At 39.2% G+C, this 20,653-nt stretch overlaps 1 protein-coding gene across 9 annotated transcripts in view; it reads right to left on the reverse strand.

Annotated features, from left to right (window-relative positions):
* TNIK (TRAF2 and NCK interacting kinase) overlaps positions 1-20,653 on the reverse strand; it is a 401,978-nt gene that overhangs the window by 17,974 nt on the left and 363,351 nt on the right. For 5 of the 9 annotated variants that reach the window (XM_031957654.1, XM_031957656.1, XM_031957661.1 and 2 more), the window contains 6 exons: positions 18,462-18,588; positions 13,822-13,986; positions 8,381-8,495; positions 8,064-8,156; positions 7,277-7,447; positions 617-760 (listed from right to left, as the gene is read on the reverse strand). In XM_031957654.1, the coding sequence (XP_031813514.1) occupies positions 617-760; positions 7,277-7,447; positions 8,064-8,156; positions 8,381-8,495; positions 13,822-13,986; positions 18,462-18,588 (815 nt within the window). The remainder of the gene's footprint in view (positions 1-616; positions 761-7,276; positions 7,448-8,063; positions 8,157-8,380; positions 8,496-13,821; positions 13,987-18,461; positions 18,589-20,653) is intronic. The other 4 variants (XM_031957660.1, XM_031957659.1, XM_031957658.1 and 1 more) reach the window with 1 other exon arrangement.

Here is a 20,653-nt window from a genome sequence, read left to right on the forward strand (position 1 = left end):
TTAAGGTAATTTCTAGGGCTACCTTTTTAGTTTGTCAGCACTGCAGCCTTTCCCAATGATTCATTTCCATTTGTAGCTTCTTTTTGGGGGGATACAGAGCAACAGAGTAAATCATTTTCACCCACAGGAGCAACAGGCGGAGCCACAGTGCTTCTGCGTTGTGCTGACTGTTCTGCCAAAACGGGCACTAGCACAGACTCAGTATGGCTCCCGAGAAAAAGGCTGCAGACATTTGGCCGATGATCCCTTCTCCCTCTCTTCCTCCCCCGCTTCAATTCAATATTTTCATTTTCTGTGTCATGCATTAGACAGTAATTTACCCTGGGATGCAGCTCAGAGACTTTAATGAGCTACTCAGTACATCTTGGCAGGGGCGGGAGAGCCATAGTCATATTGCCTTTGCTGCTGAGTTTGTCTGATTTAGATACACCGCAGAGAAGGGAGAGCGACATGGCCCACAGGGCTAGGGCTCAAGAAGGAAGGAAGATTTCCCTTTTTAGGCTCCGACCTGGGTGATCTCTCCAGGCCCATGCTGCCAGAGGTTCTGAGTCCCATGGCAGCTGGCGACAGTCACAGATAGAATGAGATTAAGTGAGCTCTGCCTTCCTACTCATACCTGATATTGTCACGAGAACATTCAGGCCCTCCAAGACGTCCATCTGCTGAAATCGCCTCCTGTTGATCAAGCTGTAGACCTTCCCTTGTCCGCTTCGATCCAACAACATCAATCCATTCTCTGTTCCCACCAGGAGGTTTACACCTGCGGATTTAAAAAAGCATCCAGAGCCTCAGATTTTTACACACGACCTCCCCCATCTTTGAGACCAGGGACTCTTTATTTCCCAGTGGTTGGCACATAGTGGCTGCTTAATAAATACTGACCATATTCTCAACTCTTCACTGGTATTTATCCCACCTGCAGAATCTGTTGCTAAATCTTATTTCTGCATTCATGGCTTCTTCCTTCCCATAGCTTCACTCTTGTTCAGGTGGTTATCACCTCTCACCTGACCTATTGCAAGACCTTTCTAATGTTTCCCAACTTTACTCAGTTGCCAAGGTGATTATTCTAAAATATAGGACCGTCCGTGTCACCCCCTTAGCCTACTATCCCACTCCCCTACTCTGATCTAGTCAAAGAGCACCAATGGCTCCTTATTACCTTCAGAATCAAAATACAAAATTTTCTGATATGTAAAAATTTTATTATTTTGTCCCTTCCTACCATCCCAGGCTTCCAACACACCTTACTCTCTTTGATGTATTCTCCTACCCAGCTCTTCTGGCCTTTTTAAAGCTTTCCATCTCCTATGTCTCTTTCTTGGCAATATTGGTTTCTCCTTTTTCCCCCCAACAATGCCTGCTACTCTGTCTCTCTCAGCTTCTCTGGTTTCCTTTAATATTTAGCTAAAATTACACTTTCTGTGGGAGCCTTTCCTGGTCTAGACTCATAAATTTAGTCTACGCACACACTTTGAATCTCCATTGTCAGCCAGTATATTAGCTGTCTCTGACGTTCTATGACGTTCACAAAAACAATCAATAAAGTTGTTTTTATGTAGAATAGGGAACTTTTAAGTGAGGAAACTTCATTTATTAATGCAGACAAGCTGCTTTTTTTTTTTTTTTTTTTTTTTTTTGCATTTCATAGTCTTAGATTCCTAGACATAGATGTTAAGGGACTTGTCCAAGGTCACATAGCCAGAATATATTACATGTGAGATATGAACTCAGAGAACTGATCTCTAAGACATGAAGAACTATCTTCTATGTCTTGCTTCCCCTCTTCTGTTTTTTACTTGAGAGGTTGATAAAATTAGTGAACAGAAGAGAGAGCAAGACTAATCTCTAAGGGCCATCACTAGAAACTGCTATCCAAGATGAATTCATTGGACAAAATTATTTGGGTATAGTTGTTTGGCCAAGTATAACAACTTAGTTTATTATCATCTAATCTGCATTTTTCACCTTTCCCACAAAATATCATAGCATTAAAGAGATAAAGCTAAAAGGGACTCAAAGACCATGTGTCCAAACCATATTATATAATAAATGTAAAAAACCATTTTTACAGGTAAGAAAACCGAGGCCCACGAGAGCAAGTGAATTGCTCAAGGTCACATAGTAAGTTTGATTCCAAAATCCTGTGTTCTCTTCATTGCTTTGTTGAAATAAAAATACACCTTGATTTATTATTCCAATAACCTTCCTCCATCATGCTGGTTCACAGTCAACATCTCTTATAAGCCATCTGTTTAACAATCCATTCTCAAATTTTGCCAGTGAATGATATTCTGGCTTGTATTTTCTGAAATCCACTCTTTCTTAAGTATAAAGTACACCCATCTTGGCAACTCTGAATGAAGGATTTTTTTTTTTGTGCTAGTGTTATTTATTTTGGTAGGCATCCCAACATTTTAATAGGCTCATATACTAATCCTTTGTGAGACATTCCTTCATTTAAGAGATCTCATTATCCAGCAAGGTTTTCCTTTTTAGACTTTCCCCCCCTTATCTGTTTCCTGGGGACTATTGTATACTAAGAGAAAGATCTGAGCCTGGGAAAGAGGTGAGAAAAATCCCTCAGTCAATATTTGTCTCTCTGTTCATCTCCTGACTTTTTCTTTGGTTGATTTTTTTACATTTATTGCTAGTAGGCTTGAAGTCAAAAGACAAAAAGAACTTTCCGTATTCTAGAAAATAATTTATTTGGATCCATATTTGTGTTTAAGGTAGTCAGGCGCTCTCTATCATGCCTTATCTTACAACATTTTTTTTGGTATGAAAACAATTCTTTTTCATGGAGAAGAAGACAGAATAAAAATTGGAATTGAGTAGTTTTGTCTTCTCTATCATGTAATTTCATGGTGTAATTTTCCCTTATCTGTGTACATTTTTTATCTTTGATATTTTTTGGCTCTTAACATAGGTTAATCCTCCCCTTCTTTTGAGGTCTTTATTTTTTTGTGCTAGTGTTATTTATTTGGGTAGGCATCCCAACATTTTAATAGGCTCATATACTAATCCTTTGTGAGACATTCCTTCATTTAAGAGATCTCGTTATATAGCAAGGTTTTCCTTTTTAGACTTTCCCCCCCTTATCTGTTTCCTGGGGACTATTGTATACTAAGAGTTTAACATCTTAAAGTCTTTTAATCTTATTGAGACATTTCCTTTTAGAATTTCTTTCAATGGGATCTTGAACTTTTTTTTTCCTCCTCTGGACATTTAGAAATATGTGTTCCTAAAGTTTAAGGTCCAGCTCACTTTTAGCTCCCAATTTATGAACTCCAAGATAACATGGTCTCTTTCCTGAACTTTCACAGCACCAGTTGATTTTTGCTTATCAGAAATAAATCTTACTGCTTCTTCAAAGCAATATTCCTGATAAAAGCTTATCCAGCCTTTCTTTGAAGGCCTCTTCTGAAGTAGAACCACAATTTCTCCCATGGTTTCACATTCAATTTTTGAAGATCATCATCAAGTTTTTCCTTCTATTCAGACTAAATCTTATTCTTAGGGCATCTTTCTGCCCCATGTTCTACACTTTGGGGCTAAATTGAATAAGTCCAACTCCTCTTCCAGGCAGTTGGATGGCACAATGGATAGAATGCTTGCCTGGAGTCATAAAGACTTACATTCATGAATTCAGACTGTGTGACTCTGGGCAAGTCAACTAACCCTCTTTTTCTCACTTTCCTGATTTGTAAAATGAGCTGGAGAAAAAAATAGCAAATCAATCCAATATCTCTGCCAAGAAAACCAAGAATTGGGGTCATGAAAAGTTGTACATGACTGAAAACTGGCTGAATAATAAAATTCCTATTCTATATATCAACCTTATATTATACATAGTATAATATATTATAATTATAAAATAGGTAATTTTCATATATTATCCTGAAAGAATATCATCATTTTGTAGATAGGAAAGTTTAAAAATTTAAAAATGCTTGCCCAACCATTAAGTGTTGAGGGTAGGATTTGAATTCAGTTTTCCTGATTCCAAGTCCAGCTCCTTGGCTATACCAGGAACATATCAGGTTATCCTCCTTTGGATAATAATTGTCAAAATTTCAATTGTACTGATGTCCATACAATATTACTCAGATTTTCAAACCCACTGGTACTGATTCTTACCCATTTCTATTTTTTCCACATAAGAATTATGAGGCATCTGCTCTACTAGGGCTCTTCTCTCCACATCTAACTTATTCTCTATAAGAGTATCTGGATTAAAAGTTTTAGGGTTGCCGTCCCCTTCCAAATTCCCCTGTGATTAGGCCAGTTACACACCCAACACGATATTTCTGATTTCATATTAAGTTGATTATTTGAGTCACCCAAAACATTTTAAATACCTACCATGTACACTATATCACACTGTCCTCCATTTCTTATTTGCAAATCATCATTCTGGATGTGTAAGCCCTAATCCTAAAACTAAATCCTGTTTTTTGAGGTATGATGATTATTTTTCAAATCTGTTTTTTTTCTTCCAAAGTTGCAACCTTTAAGTTGAAAAGCTGAAAATACTCTGTGCCCCTAAATCCTTAGTTTTCAATTAAATAGATCTGGGAATGGAGGTTAGGACTGGGAGTCAGAAAGAACTGAGTTCAAATTCTGCCTTAGACATTAGATCGCTTAATGTTCTGGGGCCTAAATTTTTTCATCTATAAAAAGGAGATAATCACAGCCTTTATCTCATAAGGTTGTTGGGAGGTTCAAATGAGTTTAAGTATATGAAACACTTTGCAAATCTTGAAGTGCTATGAATGGTAGTTATTAATGTTGTTATCATCATCATCATTATTATCGTGCTATTCTATCATTGTCTTCTAAGTCATTAGAGGGATATATTTCCAGATTTTTCTGGCTACATCATTTATCTTTATGTGAATCAATAAAAGTAAGCAAGTAATAGTGGGTTTGAAGAGGTTAGGCAGATTTTTGTCACATTTGAATGATAGTTTCCCTTCCAACTGTCATGCTGGCTCTATGTATGGTAGCCTCCACACCTTAATAACTTCTACCTTTTGTCTCTTTCCTATGGGTGGAATAAGTGGATTTCTCCCCTCGCTGACACCTTGATGGTCTGCCTCAGTGATCTGTTCAGAACCCCAACACTTCCTGAGGTTCCTCAGAAAGTCTACACTCATGTTGCTTGGGCAGGGCCTCATGATTGCTTCAGCACTTTTGTGTGACAAAGATCTGTTTCCTTCCCTTTATTCTCTGCATCATGATTTTCTGCTCACCCATCTCTAGGAGAGAGTCCTTTTTCCTGTATACATATTTCATTTTTTAGTCCTACCCTTTCCTTTTTTAGATAATTTCTTTTATCTCATCCAGAGGTTCTCTGTCACTTAATCCTGTTTTCCTTAGGTTCCTCATCTGTAAAATGAGCTGAAGAATGAAATGGCAAACTACTTCAGTGTTTCTGACAAGAAAATACCAAATGGGGTCCAAAGCTTTGAACATGAATGAAATGATTCAACAAAACTGAGAACAATAATAATAAAAAGAATATGGGTCCTCTGGGAGCAGAGGGCCTTGATTCAAATCCTACTTCTGATACTTACAGTATGATCTTGGACTAGTTTCATTAAATTTCATCAGGTTTCAGTTATCTTGTCTATAAAATAAATGTGATGAACTCATTGGCCTTTGAGGTTTTTCCAGGTTCTCGATCAGCTTTCAATGGGCTGAGAGCCATGTGTAGAAGATAAGATTACACTTGGGGAGTAACTTAATGGTCTCTGGTTTATGGTTTGTATTTGTATCAACCACATCATCCTCACCACCACATTTTATCATATATTTATTTTTTTAGTATTTATTTTTCTATTTATATTTAGTGCTTAACACTTCTGCCCCACCCCCATCTCACTAGTTCAGATTCAATTTAGATGCTTTAGCTTTAGAATCCCTTATTTTGTTAAAATTGCCCTGGCAGACTCAGTTTTGGGGATTATTTTTTAAGCTTTAGAATTCATTAATTAGTACTTCAGAAGTTCAAAGGGCCTTTAATTGGCCTTCTTTTGCTTTTGTCCCAAGTAGATAGTGCGCTGGCCAAACCCATTCATGTACACTCTCACCGCCTTGAGACTGGTGATGACCCCCTTGATGCTTATATGAGCAATAGAAACAAAATATGAGAAATAGAAACAAACATCGAGACCTGGTTAGCCAATGACAGGTAAGATTCCTCAAGGACTAGCCGACCTAAGCCAGGAAGAGATGTTTCTGTACATCCTTCCTATGACGGGTAAGGCTTTTCCCCATAGGAACAACCTAAGCCAGGCACAGGTCAAGAAATGAGAAATTCTACATTTGATTTTTTTTTTTTTTAATATAAATGAAAAAAGGGGGACCTGTTGGGAGCCGGCACTAATCTACAGCCACATAAGGCCAACCTTGAATAGGTTGAATCTCCTAATCGCATCATACCAAAGACTTCCTGAATAGGAATCTCCTAATCACATCCTAACTTTGAATAGGCAGATATCTTGGCATCCCCTAATCACATCATAGAGCTTCCTGCCACCAGAAACATCTGAGCAGCTCATCCTTGGGCGCGATACCAACCCTTTGTCATGGACCCCCACCCTGTACTGTGTTTGTACAACCCTACCTTCTTTTCTACTGCTATATATATCTGTACTATTTCACCCATTAAAATGAGGCTTGATCAGAAAAAAAAAAATATATATATATATATATATATATATATATTTAGTGCTTAAAATCTGCAAAGCACTTTATAAATATTATTGCATCTTATTCTCAAAGCAACCCTGGGAGTTTGGTTATATTCTTTTTATTCCCATTTTACAGATGAGAAAACTGAAGCAGCAGGGTTTATTTAAGTGACTTGTGCAAGTCATAAATGACTTGTTGGAGGCAAGATTTGAATTCAGATTTTCCTAACTCTAGGTGTGATCCTCTGTACCTTCTAGGTGCCTATTTTGATCCATCACTCCCTTCTTGGGTAATATTTACATTACAATTTTTGAGAATTTTAGGTGCTGAACAAGTTGGACAGGGAGATGTTTCTGAATAGAAAGTGCCTTTTCAAGCCCTCCTCAAATCATACTGTACCAGTGACTGCTTCCATCGGCAAGGCTGGCCTTGGTCCCATGTGATATTAACAGCACCCCAAATTCTAATGGTATAATTCATCTTTACTCTACATATGCAGCTGCAGCCATCATGAATCTCTTCATCTTGATGAGCTTAATTTCCGCTGTCAGGCGGGAAGAATAAAGAAATAACTCACCCCACAGAGCGGCACAAAGGATTTCAGAGTTGAAGCGTTTCTTATATTTCCGAATCTCCGGCGTGTCGCTGTGAGGCCGAATGTTCGTTGGGTTCACGTTGACCACCGAAATCTTCCTGGCTTCGTTGAGTTTAGCTTGTTCTTGCCTTAGTAGCTCACTGGTAAATAGAGCTTAACAGACAAAGAAAGAAGAAAAAAGGATGAGAAACTTGAACGTAAAGGTAATTGGATGTGAAGATGACAAATGACCAAGACTATTTTCTGAAATGGACTTGGAGTGCATCATGGAAGAGAAAACACCAAAGAATCTCTGAGTCCAACACATTTTAGATTGTTCTTTTGTCTTAGCAGCAGCTCAATCATAAGCCATCATGGAAGCAATAAACTATGAGGTCAGTGTACCGTGCCAACATGGACCGTCTGGGAAGTTTAGTTATATGTTAACACCACAAAGTTTAGTTATATGTTAACATCACAAAGTTTAGTTGCTTAGTTTTAACCCTTACATCCCCATCCCCATTAGTAAAGAGATTGCCTTTAAAGGACCCCCACAACAATCGGTGGGCCAATCTGTCTTAGTAAGCTGAATTTGATGATTAGAGAAGCTCAGATGAGTTTTAGAGTTTTGGTAAGTTTCCACTTAGGAAGAAAGATCATCTAAACTAGCCAGACCCTTGCAGTGGGCAACATACACCTAAGAATTCAATTCAATTCAACTCAGTTCAATTCAATTCAATTCCACTCGACAAGCATTTATTGAGCGCCTACAGCGTGCATAGCACTGTACCTAGAAATCGCTCTTGGGAAATGTATGGCACTTCCTTTAAGTCCAGAAATCCCTGAGGACCAGCCTTTTCTAGTGTCCCTGGATACCCTTGGGCTCCAAACAGAAACAGAATAGAAGAGATGAAGATAAAAGGGAAAATAAGGAATTTCATTTAGTAGACCTAAAAACAGAACAAAATCCAAATAACTTCCCTTTGACTATCATTTCGAGTAAAACGTCTCACATTAGTTAGTCGATTCCTTCTTTCCCTATATCACATACAGACCAGATATGGAAAACAAACTCAGGCCCAAAGACATGGCGTTGCCGTGGCTTACCTGTGGCTGAAGATTCCTCATCGTCATCCTCGTCATCATCAGTGGGAGATGTCTGGTACACTCTGGGGTCAACAAACGGGGTGAAGGAGGCTTTGGTGCTGCTCCCCATGCCGTACTATTAAACAGCCAATGAAAGCAAAGCTTAGAGCGCTCATTTAACCATCAGCAAAGCAAGAGTAGGATCGGAAAAAAGAACAAAGGCACAGTCCCACCTAGCCAGCTGTCCATGCTTTTCTCTCTCTGCAGGTGCTTCCTGGTATTAAATTACTTACGGGCAAGTTGGGCATTTACAGAAATGGCCATCTCCAGTTCTAGTTAGTAAATGACTAAGCCAGGACCATGCATGATACACTCGTATCGGCTCATGATGTTCTTCAGGCCTGAAATAGTCTCTCTTCCCCACTGCTGTCTGCAGAGTTCTGTTCCAATTCCTATTTCCTCCATGACACCTTCCTAGATGCCCCGAGGCAGCAATGGCCGCTTCCCCCACTCCTCCAAGCTTTATATGTCTTCAATAATGCCCTTAATGGGTGTTATTTTTAACCAAGGTTTAGAGCAAGAAGTAACCTTTGAGCTCATTTAGTCCTTCCCTTATAGGCAAACTGAGGGACAGAATAATGTCCTACCCAATATCACATGACATAAAACTGGCAGAGCTGGGATTCGGGGCTGGATCCTGACGCCCTCCCTTCCAAACTACCTTGGATATACTTGTCATCTTTATATTTATTGTGCATATGTTTATCCACATACTTAGTGTTGTTCCCCCATTTCCCCATTAGAAATAGGGAATATCTAATTCTTTGTACCAGGATCCCTAGTGCGTAGCACAGTACCAGGAACAGGGTAGGTGCATAATATATAATTACTGACTGAATAGATATGACAAATTTGATTTTATATGTCCTATCTCTACAGCAGCTAAGTGGCTCAGTGGATTGAGAGGACTGATTCTGGAGTCAGGAAATAATCTTGATTCTAAATGTCTCCTTATACTTAACAGGGCCAAATTTAGCAGTTTTTTTTTTTTTTTTTAGGCAACTGGGGTTAAGTGATTTATCCAGGGTCATACAGCTATGAATTAAGTGTCTGAAGCTGGATTTGAACTCAGGTCCTCCTGACTCCACTGGGCCATCTAGCTGCCCCCAAATTTAGCATTTGAAAGGAGCCATAATTACAGCTAGAGTTTTCTTGAAGCTAAATCAATCATTCAAACATATATTAAACACCACTATGTGCCAGGTTCTGTGCAGGTTGCTAAGGACAAAAACTAAACAGCCTCTGCCCTCAGAGGGCTTACATTATGTTGATGAGATAGAACTAGATGGATAAGAATATATACATATATTATACATAATTGTATATACTACTTAAACTATACATATTGCATATATATGTATTGGTATGTCTGTGTGTATACCTCTCCAAAACATCCATGTTCTTGAAATCACTGCACATGCATTAAATTTATACTTTGAATATTATTAATAGAAACCTGAAATTTTAAATATTCAGACAAAAATATCTAGAACTTTTGAACACCATTTAAATGTTTTGCAGGTTCTGCTCATCCTTCATATAAAAGTCTACTTAGCAAGTTGTGGCTAGAAAGAATGACCAGTGGGTTCCACATCCCTTCACCCCAGATAGAACAGCTGGTTTCTTTTAGTCTAGCTCCACTGGACCAATAAATGACCTCTTGGTTCCATTGGTTTAAACCGATTAGATCTTAACTATCAGGAATTCTTAACCCTTTTTGGTGTTTTGGACTCTTCTGAGAATCTGACGAAATCTATGAACCCATTCATTTTCAAAATAGTTTTTAAATGCATAAAATAAAGATCAATAAACACAAAAATGTAATTTTTTTACCCATCCAGGTTCATGGAAACCATGAAATCTATTTGGACCCCTGTGTAGTGTGAGAGGATCCATGAATCCCAAGTAAAGAACCTTGATCTGAAGGAACCTAAAAATCTTATTTGAGGCAGATGCTTGACAAAGTTAGCGGGTCAGCTATGGTGTCAGGAGGCTTCCTTCTGTGCAAGCCCATACCGTTGGCCCTGGGCCCCACAAGATGCCCCAAAGGGCAATTACCAAATACAGAAGAGAGGGCAGTCTGTTTCTAAGGGAGCCCAGAAGGTTCTTGGCTTTTTTTTTTTTTTTTTTTTTTTTACTTCCCTTTCCCATGTCCGTACCACAGAACCTGGCATCTGAGTCCCAGTTCATCATCAGTGATGATAGGTCCTCTTTCTAAGGGGGGATCACGATTTATCTTGCAGGACACCTTGGTGAAGGTGCCCAACTTATGCCCACATATTGCATCATGAATACTCGCTCCTCTCCTAGACTGTGAAACCTGTCCTGAGCATTTGCCCTTTGGCACCTGGGTAGGTAGGCACTGCTTCCAACATTTAAGGGAATCTGAGAGAACACATTGTTGCCCCAAAGACCTACTTTTAAAAACTTCCCTGGGAAATGTGAGGTGAAAGGTGATTTGGGTTGAGGCAGATCAAGACATTCTTGAGACGAATGGGCTGCAGAATAGCATCAAGGATGCTAAACGGGTTTTGCTATGCATGGATGGAGGAATCGATGGGGACATTTTTCATTCCAACCAACTAGAGAACTTTCTTCTGGGTTTCCCTAGAAGGCAGCTCTAAAGGATGATTCAGCAATTTTTGGTTTTGTTCCTTCCCTCCTCCCTTCCTTCCTTCCTCTCTTCTTTCCTCCCTCCTTTTCTTCCTTCCTTTCCTTCCTTCCTCTGTTCCTTCTCTTTCTTCTTTCCCTCCCTTACTCTCCTCCCTTTCCTCTCTCCTTTCTTCCTTCCTTCCCTCCCTCCCTCTGGTCCTTCCTCCCTCCATTCCTTTCTTCCTTTCTCCCTCCCTTCTTTTCCCTTCCATATATCCTTCCATCTTTCTTCCTGCCTCAAATCAGAATATTATTAATAAAATCCTGAAATTTTTAGTTTTTAGACAAAATAATCTAGAATTTTTTCCTATATACTGTCTTAAACCACAATTAAAAAAAATTTTTTTTTACATAGGCTCTATCCACATAGCCTATCTCTAGAGAAGGTTCTAAGCACATACAGGAGTCCATGTCTCCGACTCCTAGCTGTGCCACAAACAGCTGGGTTGTTCACCTTTGTCTTCTGAGAAACAAGAACTAATCATGACAAGTGTAGGTCAATTTCTGAATTGGAATTCCTGAATGGAAACTGTCACTTAGCTCCAATCTACACCTGAATCAGAATCTTCTCTGACACAAAGGCTCGGCAAGTGTTGGCCCAAATACCTTCAGGAAGAGGAGCCCACTACCTCTTGAGGCAGCCCGTTGGATGGTACCAATTGTTAGCCAACTTTTCCCAAACTCCTAGCCTAAATCTCCCTCTTGGAAAATTCTTAGCAATGTTCTTCATTGGGGTTTCTAGGGCTCAAGCTGAACAAATCTGATTCTTCCTCGAGATGGTAATTTTTTGAATGATTGAAAAGAACTGTCATAATCTCCCTACATCTTCTCCAGGCTAAACACTCCCAGTTTGGAGAGACTCAAAACATCAGCAGCATGGGAAATAGAACATGTAAATTATTATAGTGGACCTGGGGAATTTAACTGTATTTCAATAGATCAGAGAATGATAGATTTCAAGCTGGAAGGGAACTTGGAGGCCAATGATTCCAAAATCTTCATTTGACAGATAAGGAAACTGAGGCTGGTGGAGTTAAGTGATTTCCTTAAGATTCCCCAGGTAATGAGTATTAGAGGTAAGAATTGAGTCTAAGTCCAGGACTGTATACATTGCAGCACCTAGCTACTCCTCCAACTCTTGTGAAAAGCAGGACAAAGAATGGATTGGATTGTAAGCACACATTTGGAAAGGAAGAAATGATAACTAACAGCAATGACCTTTGGCCCATTCAGCTACTGTCCTAGAAGTTTGTTGGGGGCATACCATCATTAAGTTGTGTCTGACTCTTCAGGTTCTCATGAACCAAACTATCCATGGGATTTTCTTGGCAAAGACACTACAGCAGTTTCCTGTTTCCTACTTCAGGGAATTAAGGGAAAAAGGCTAAGTGACTCATCCAGGATCACACAGCTAGTGACTTAGACTGGATTGGACTTGGATCTTCCTGACTTTCAGCCCAGTGCTATCTCCACTGAGTGACCTAGGCATTTCCTAGGCAAACAAGTGAAATGGCTTCCCCAGGGTCCCACAGCTGTTAGGTGTCTGAGGCCAAATTTTAACAGAATGCAGAAGTTAGATCACCTTTAATGTGCACTCAAGGTCTGTTCTTCTACCATCAACCTTCTACAGGATGCATCCCCTCTGAGGAGAGAATGAACTGCTCTCTTGTGCTTCCTCGCACTAAATTCCAAAGTATGTGTAGTGAGACATGTTATATAAGAGCACTGGCAGACAAGGTGAAAAACAAGAGAGAAAACCCTTTGGAAACATTTCATTTGGGACTTTGATGATTCTTAAGTCTACGTATAAAAATCATCTAAGTGCAATGGACTCATTTAGCCAGTCCCATTGGACAGTCAAAATGTTTGGTCTGTGAGCATTGCATAATGAATGATATTATTCTGTTTGAGAAAGTTTATGTACTGGAAAGATGAAGTTTCCCCCACAAGTTAGAGTTTCTATAATAATCTTTTCCAAACATGCATCGACATTATGAAATTCTGTCAGGCTGCGCTCATTTAACACGAAGTCCAGATACTGGTCCTGAAATCTTTAAACTGTAGTGATCTTATCCACCCCAAGTTGGCACTGGATCAACCAGTAATCTTAAAAGTCTGGGTTTTAGGATTTGGCTGTCACTGAAGTGCTGAGGGACCTTCCTACAGAAGCATTAGGGGAAGACTAGATGATTTCCAAGAGTCTCGAAAGATCTAAACCTTTGATTTAGAACAGTATCTGGCAAACTATGATTTTATTTCCAGTGTGAAAATTTCTTCCACCAATGCAGATCAGCAGCTTCCTAGAAGCTTAGATATAGCAGTGGGGGACTTAGGATCAAGAAGACCTGAATTCAAATCCTGCCTCATAAACCAGCTAAATAGCCTGTACATAGTGTTTAATCTCTTTCAGCCTCAGTTTCCTTCTCAATAATATGGGAATAATAATAGCACCTATGTCCCAGGTTGCTATGAAGATCAAATGAAATATCAGATTTATTGCTTTGCAAACCCAGTTTGGAGGGACTCAGAACATCAGCAGCATAGGAAATACCTATTAAATGCTAGTTATTTTATCTCCCACCATTTTCTTTCATCTGTTCTCAACGATGGAACAAATAGAAACCAGGAGAAAAGAAATTGGAAACAATTCCAGAGGATATGGCCAGCTTCACATCCGGCAGAGGGTAAGAGGTCTTTAGTGCACTCACGAGAAGAAGCAAATGGTCAACCCTAGATGCTCCAGAACCTACTTCAGTCACGGAATCCATGTCTTGCTGATGGGTTGACACGCGCCCGAGGGCTTCGGTAGGCGTCCCAGCGGGAGAATGACTTTGCTGCACGAGATCAGGGAGATTGATGTGACCAGCAAAACCGTTGCTGTCAGTGTGCCCAGAACGCTTTTTCTCTCCAGATGACTGTGGAGGAACAGAACAGAAAAAGGGAAATGAAGTCACGCCAATGGCAAAGCCAATGCCAGGAAGCCCTTCTTTATGGTTTCCACCACATGGATTTAAAGAATCAAGTCAGGCACAGCAATCACTAAGAAGAAAGGCAGACTCCATCCGAAGAAATTCAGTGTCGATTCTGAAACTCCCCCAACAGCTGCCCACCTCCCATCAAAGTCCCTGGATAGAGTGTAAGCTAATGATTAGCTCTTTAAACCAGCCATGCAGCAGAATTATTTGTTTCTGGGAAACATTAAAAATGGTTGATGACTTTCTTGGAATTGTCAATATTTTATATACATTATTCGGAGCATTACTTTATATACACTATTTGATGAAATAAAAACAGCACCGAAAGTAGCATTTCTCTGCTTATTTTTTCACAATGTACAAGTCCAATTTCCACTAATGATTCATTAATTAGAGCTGAAAGTGTCACTTTCTAAATTAAGTTTAAGAAGTTCAATTGTGATTTCTTATCATCTTTCTGCATATCTCCTCCCTCTGCACCAGGAGTGTTCCATCATTTTTGTGTCCTAGCCCCCTTTGGCAGTCTGCTGAAGCTTATGGATTTTCTCAGAATAATATTTCTAAAAGCATAAAATAAATACATAAGATTACAAAGTTAGGGAGGCATAGTTTAATAGAGGGTTAGTATCAGAGTTAGTATTCACATCTTACCTTTGATACATATTAGCTGGGTGACCATGGGCTAGTCACCTACTTGGCACCCCAACAAATGCTAAGACTTTTGAGACAGAGAAAGTTCCTGGAGACAGGGACTGTTTCATTGTCTTTACAATCCCAATGCTTAGTACAGAGTCAAGAACTGAATAGGTGCTTAGTAAATGCTTATTGATTGATTGGTTGATCAGACTAAATCTGGAGTATTCTGTTAAGTTCTAGGCACTACATTTTAATAAATAAAAATACAAAGATCAACTAAGTGCAATAAACTCATTTAGCCAGTCCCATCAGACAGTCAAAATGGTTGCTCTGTGAGCATTGCATAATGAGAGAGATTATTCTCTTTTCCTGGAAAAATGATACAAAATTCCCTTCTTTCTTCCACAAAGCTGGATCAGGATGGTGAAGGGTCTCCATATCGTACAACCGAACTCATCATTATCTCCCCAGATTCTTTCTACCAAGTCCTGGCATTTCTGTTTACAAATTTTATACACTTCTTTCTCTTATTTGACATTACCACCAGCCTAGAGTAGATCCTTATTATCTGGACTATCACAATAGCCTGCTGGCTGCCTCCTTGCTTCATGTCTCTTCCCACTCCAATCTATCTTCCATTAGTTATCAAACTGACCTTTGTAAACTACAGTCTGATTATAATCAATTCTGGTGGCCCCCTACAATCTCCAGGATCCAATATAAAGTTCTCTATTTGCCTTTTAACACCCATCACAATCTGGTCCCTTTCTACCTTCCCAATTTTCTTATACCTTATTCCTTTCCTCATAGCTCTCATATCTCCTTAACATCCCTCACATCTCTTATTTTCCACCTACCCAGCCACCACGCATCCCTTTTCAGGCCCTCATCTCCTCTCACATGGACTAGTGAAATAGCCTCCCAAGTGGTTTTCCCATCTCTCTCTCTTCCTTCCATCTTCCAAACAGTGACCAAAATTATCTTCCTTCAGTGGTTTCTTACTGCTTCTAAGTCAAAATACAAGCACCTCACTTGGCCATTTGGCTCTGACTTATTCCTAGCCTTCCTTCTTTGTTCACTCCACATGCCAGCCAAAGAGGCCTGCCTGCTGTCCCTGGAGATTGGAATTTCCTCTCCTCTTGCCTGAAATATCTCTTCTCCTCTGTTTCTGGGAGCTCTTAGCTTCTTTCAAGGCTCAACTCGGGATTTATCTCCTCTTCTAAAGCCTTTCCTGGTCCATTGTGATGGAACGAGTTCTTATACTCCTCCAGTCATCTAGTTTCACTTCTTCATTTTACAGAAAGACTCAGAGAAATGAAATATTGTACTTCAGGTCACACGGACAATATGGAACAGCCATAATTTGAATTCAGTTCCTTTGACTCTGACTCAATAGAGCGGGGATTATTTTTCATGTCTTAATTTATAAATCTCAAGCAAATAGCATAGTGCCTAGAATAAATACATCGGTGCTTCATATATGTTTTTTGAATCAAATTGAATGGCAAAGTCCGAGGGTCTCGTCACAACCTGTAGTTGAAGTGGACTAGATATGGGGGTCATTGGAGCTGAAAGGTAAGCTGAAGAGCAACTGAGAGGGGAGGCTATTAAATAGTGCAACATTATGAAGATACCTGATGATGGCAGGAGATATGGGAGAATTAGAAACGTATAATTTCTCTTCATATCTTTATATATATGCTAATTAACTTTATATCCACACATATATGTATATGTCATACATGTATATATGAAAGTATAATGTGAAAATTAACTCCTACAAATATAATAAAAAAGTGAATTTTTGCTCAAAGCACTTTGAGATTACCTCCCGTCTACCCTCCTGCCATATATGTTTGAAGTCATACATAGTTGTTTACATGTAGTCTTCCCAACTAGAATGAGCCCCTTGAGTCCAGATACTGTGCTTTTGTGTTTCTTTGCATCTTCATACTTAGTAAAGTGCCTGGAATACAGTAAGCACTTAATAAAAGCTTGTTCATGCAATTAATGATGTTATTATTTGACTTGTCTGCTATTTGAATCTGTGGTAAAGAACTGTTAATAATTCAAAAGGGATTTACTCTAGTAGTTATTAACAAAAATGTGGACTTTGGAAATAGGTAAAATTTTGGATTCCAAGTGATTAAGAGACACTCATTGTTACAATCTAGGGCTTAGATATGTCCAAAATGTAATTTTGAAGCCTTTAAAGATATTATACTAACTGCAGTGATCATTGATTTTGAGACATTAGCAATCTCCAGTTCTTCAGTTCATGCTAATATTTGATTCAATTCAACTTGTTAAATAGTGTTTTCCTGCTCTGGTCATGGTGCTAAAAGGCCACCGATCATTTAAAATATATTCTATTGCAATGGAACTCTGCATAGTAGAGCACATCAGCAGACTTCCAGAGAAAACCCACAGTTGAAGTAGCCTCCTTATGACTGTACATCTTGCCTCCCACAGAAATCTTGTCTTGCTCTTTCCCATCATCCCAGATATTCCAATCCATTGGTCAAACAGCTAATATATACCTGTTAGGACTTAAACTCATGTTTTTCTGACTCCAAAGCCAGTTTTCCTCCTTTATTTCAATCTTTTAGAATCCTGAGTTTCTTCAATATTGGATTTTCTACATGAGACCTTTCCTGGTGTCCTTTATTAGAGGTCCTTCTCCCTCCCCCTCCCCACCCCAATTATCTTGTATTTTTTTGAATATATTTTGTAAATACTTATGTATAGCCATTACTTCCTCCCCCTCCTCATGTCGATCTGTCAGCAGAATGCTAGCTCTTTGAGGGCAGGAGTGTTTTATTTTTGTCTCAATCTCCAGTGACTTGATCCAGATCATGTACTTATTAAGTGTCTGTGGATTCACTGAAATTGCTTCTTTGAATACGGAGGAGCGAGAAGGGAATATAGATAAGCATGAAAAAAAAACATTCTCTTTCTTAAATTATTGTTTTAAAAAATGAAAAATGAAAATGAATCCTCTGCACATAGAGTTTTACATGCTTCAGTATGGCAGTCTGCCTGGAGTACTTAGGATGATGGGTAGTGGTGACTGAGGTAGGGTCAATCGACCACTGTTGGGGTGGGTTTGAAGGCTGGCAAAGAGTAGCCCCATTTGTTCATTTGTGCTTTAAGGAAATGACTGGCTTGGATAAGGAGAAAATCATGTGAACTTTTTTTTTTTTTTTCTGACAAGGTGAGGGCAAGTATGTTGCCTGATAAACTAAATGATGTGATTGGAGTTTTAAAAAACCCAACAAAATCACATCTGTGCTAAGGTCAGTTCCATCAGACACCTTTAATAGTTCTGCGTAGTTGGTCTTTTCAGCAAAAACCACTGAAAGGGTACAATTTTCCTGTTCAACTAACTGGATAACCCTTCCTTCAAAGTACTGGCTGTCTTCAGTAAATAGATAAGAAAGACTTTGAAAAAAAGATGGAATGGGATCAAGAAAGGTCTTGCTGTCCCTTTTTAGCGAGATGTTTCATTGCTGGAAATGCTTCCTTCGCATCCCCAGGCTCAAATTCTGCATTCACATATGCATATCTCTTGCAGAAAGATGGGGAGTATGGTAATTAAATCATGCTGTCAAAGCATAGAGGGATATGGGAAAGAGGGAGGAAGACAATTAAAATCACTCATCCATTTTTGAGCGGTCTTTTCTCTCTCCCTCTTGTGCTTACACAGAATATACCCAGTCTGTGACAACTCTTGAGCTAAAACCATGTGCACTTTATATATATATTTCATCTCAACTCACCTCTCTTATCATTAAAGTTCCTTCTCTTGAAATGCTGCTAAATGTGTCTGCGTGAGAGGTCTCCAGACCATGGGTTCCAACCATTGCCATATTGTACTGTTCATTACTCGCTGGAGCTCCTGTGGGTCTGCCAGAGGGGAGGGAACAATATTGATTATTATATTTTCTCCTTACCCATACGCAGTAATAACTTCTTCTGGTCCAAGGCAACTCTCCACTTAGAGTTGTTGACCTTTATGGTAATGAGGGTAGCAGAAAACCTAATGAGATGGGGTTTCTGTTAAATGAGATGTCAGTTAGGCTTTTTTCAACCAGCCCCCTCAGCCATAGCTAGTTAAGCACAATTGGTTGGCTTTTGTGAGACTTAATTTTAATGCCAGCTGTATAATACAGTATGGAGAGAGAGCATAAGGTTTTAGTGAGAGAAATCCATCAGTTAATGATAAACAAACATTCATTATACACTTATTATGTTTCAGACATTATGCTAAGTACAAAGAAAGGAGGAAAAACCAGTCTTTGTTCTGAAAAAGCTAACATTTCAATGGGGAAGATGACATATAAAGTTGAGTAGAGATTGGACTTGTTTCTTTTGTGTGCCATGGAGAACAAAACACAGTGCCCTTTACATAGTAGGTGTTCCCTCAAATGATGGCTGATTGGTCATAGCATACATTGTACCCTTCACACAATAGGTGCTCCCCAAATGATGGCTGGCTACTCATAGTATACACTGTACCCTTCACACAGTAGGTGCTCCCAAAACGGGCTGGCTATAGCATATATGATGTCCTTCACACACCTAAAAATGGTAACTGACTGCCATAGTATACTCTGAAGAGCAAAAGGCTACAGAATGATTTATTTGGACTTAGAATCATAAAGTGGCATTCCTAGAGCTCATCTAATCTAATCCCCATTTTATAGAGTCTGGTCCATAAATTGAGAGCTGAAAGGGAGCTTGGAGGCATCTAATCCAAGTCCTATATTTTATTGCTGAGAAAATTGAGGAACAGAGAAAGCAAAGGACTTGCAAAAAGTCACATAGATGGTTCTTTGACTTCAAATCCATCATTTTTTCTACTCCACATGTTCACACAGCTAGTAACTGGCCATCATGATTTGAAGCTAAGCTCAGAGAAGCCAAGCCAGAAGATACATTCTAAAAGGTAATTCTTTTGTATACCTGAGAAAATGAGGCAGAGAGCAGTTACGTACTTGCCCTGGCTCACACAGCCTCCAAAGATGCTGAATCTCTAGCCCAACCCTCTCTTTCTACCTCACCATAATATGTTCATGACTAATGGACTCATTTTACAAGTGGGTAAACTGAGAACAAGGCAGGTGAAGCAGTCTGGCCAACTATGGGAGACCAGGAATAGGTATCCTGCCAAATTTCAACCACATTAGTACCAACCTCTTGTCTGTAACAGCAAAAGGAGATGAATGTTTAGGATCTGGGTTACTTAATTGGATCTCCTCATGGCCACAGTTAGTCTGAGTCTTTATTGAGCACTAGATAGCTTTTATTCAAATATTCATTTAACAAACACAAAAGTTTGTTTTATGAAATATGAAAGTTTATTGCCATTTTAAACTCATGTTTATTCCCTTGGATCAGAGATCACAGATGCTTTTTTTTTTTTCATCAGATTTACAGAAATACTGCAAGGAATAAGCTTATTTTATGACTCCTATGACCACAGAGAAGAAACATTCCAGGTATATCAAACCAAGATAGGAGAAAGCTTGCTACCAGGAGCAGCTAGGTGAAGTACTTAGGAAACTGCTTGGGATAGAGCTCTAGAGCTGAAGTCAGGAAGTCAAATCCAGCACTGGCTACCTAATTGCTATAGGACCCTAGGCAAGCCACTTCACCTTTGTCTGCCTCAGTTTACCTACCTGCAAAATGGAGATAACAATAGCATCTATCTTCTAGAGTTGTTCTGAGGTTCAAACAAGATGATATTGTAAGGTGCTTTGCAAATATTTAAGTTGCTGTTGTCATCATTATCATTATCAGTTAAACAGAAAAAAGAGAAAGAGAGAGAGAATAACACTTTCTGTGTCCAGAAAGAGGCAGTAACCTGAATTTGGACAATGAGTTCTTAAATGTGTTTAATTGCTTACAGACTTCCATTTGATTACTTGCTCTGTTCATTTACATCTAAGACCTATAGATCTGCTTGTTG

Source organism: Sarcophilus harrisii, chromosome 3 (assembly GCF_902635505.1).
Source record: "Sarcophilus harrisii chromosome 3, mSarHar1.11, whole genome shotgun sequence".
In the NCBI taxonomy this organism is placed as follows: domain Eukaryota; kingdom Metazoa; phylum Chordata; class Mammalia; order Dasyuromorphia; family Dasyuridae; genus Sarcophilus; species Sarcophilus harrisii.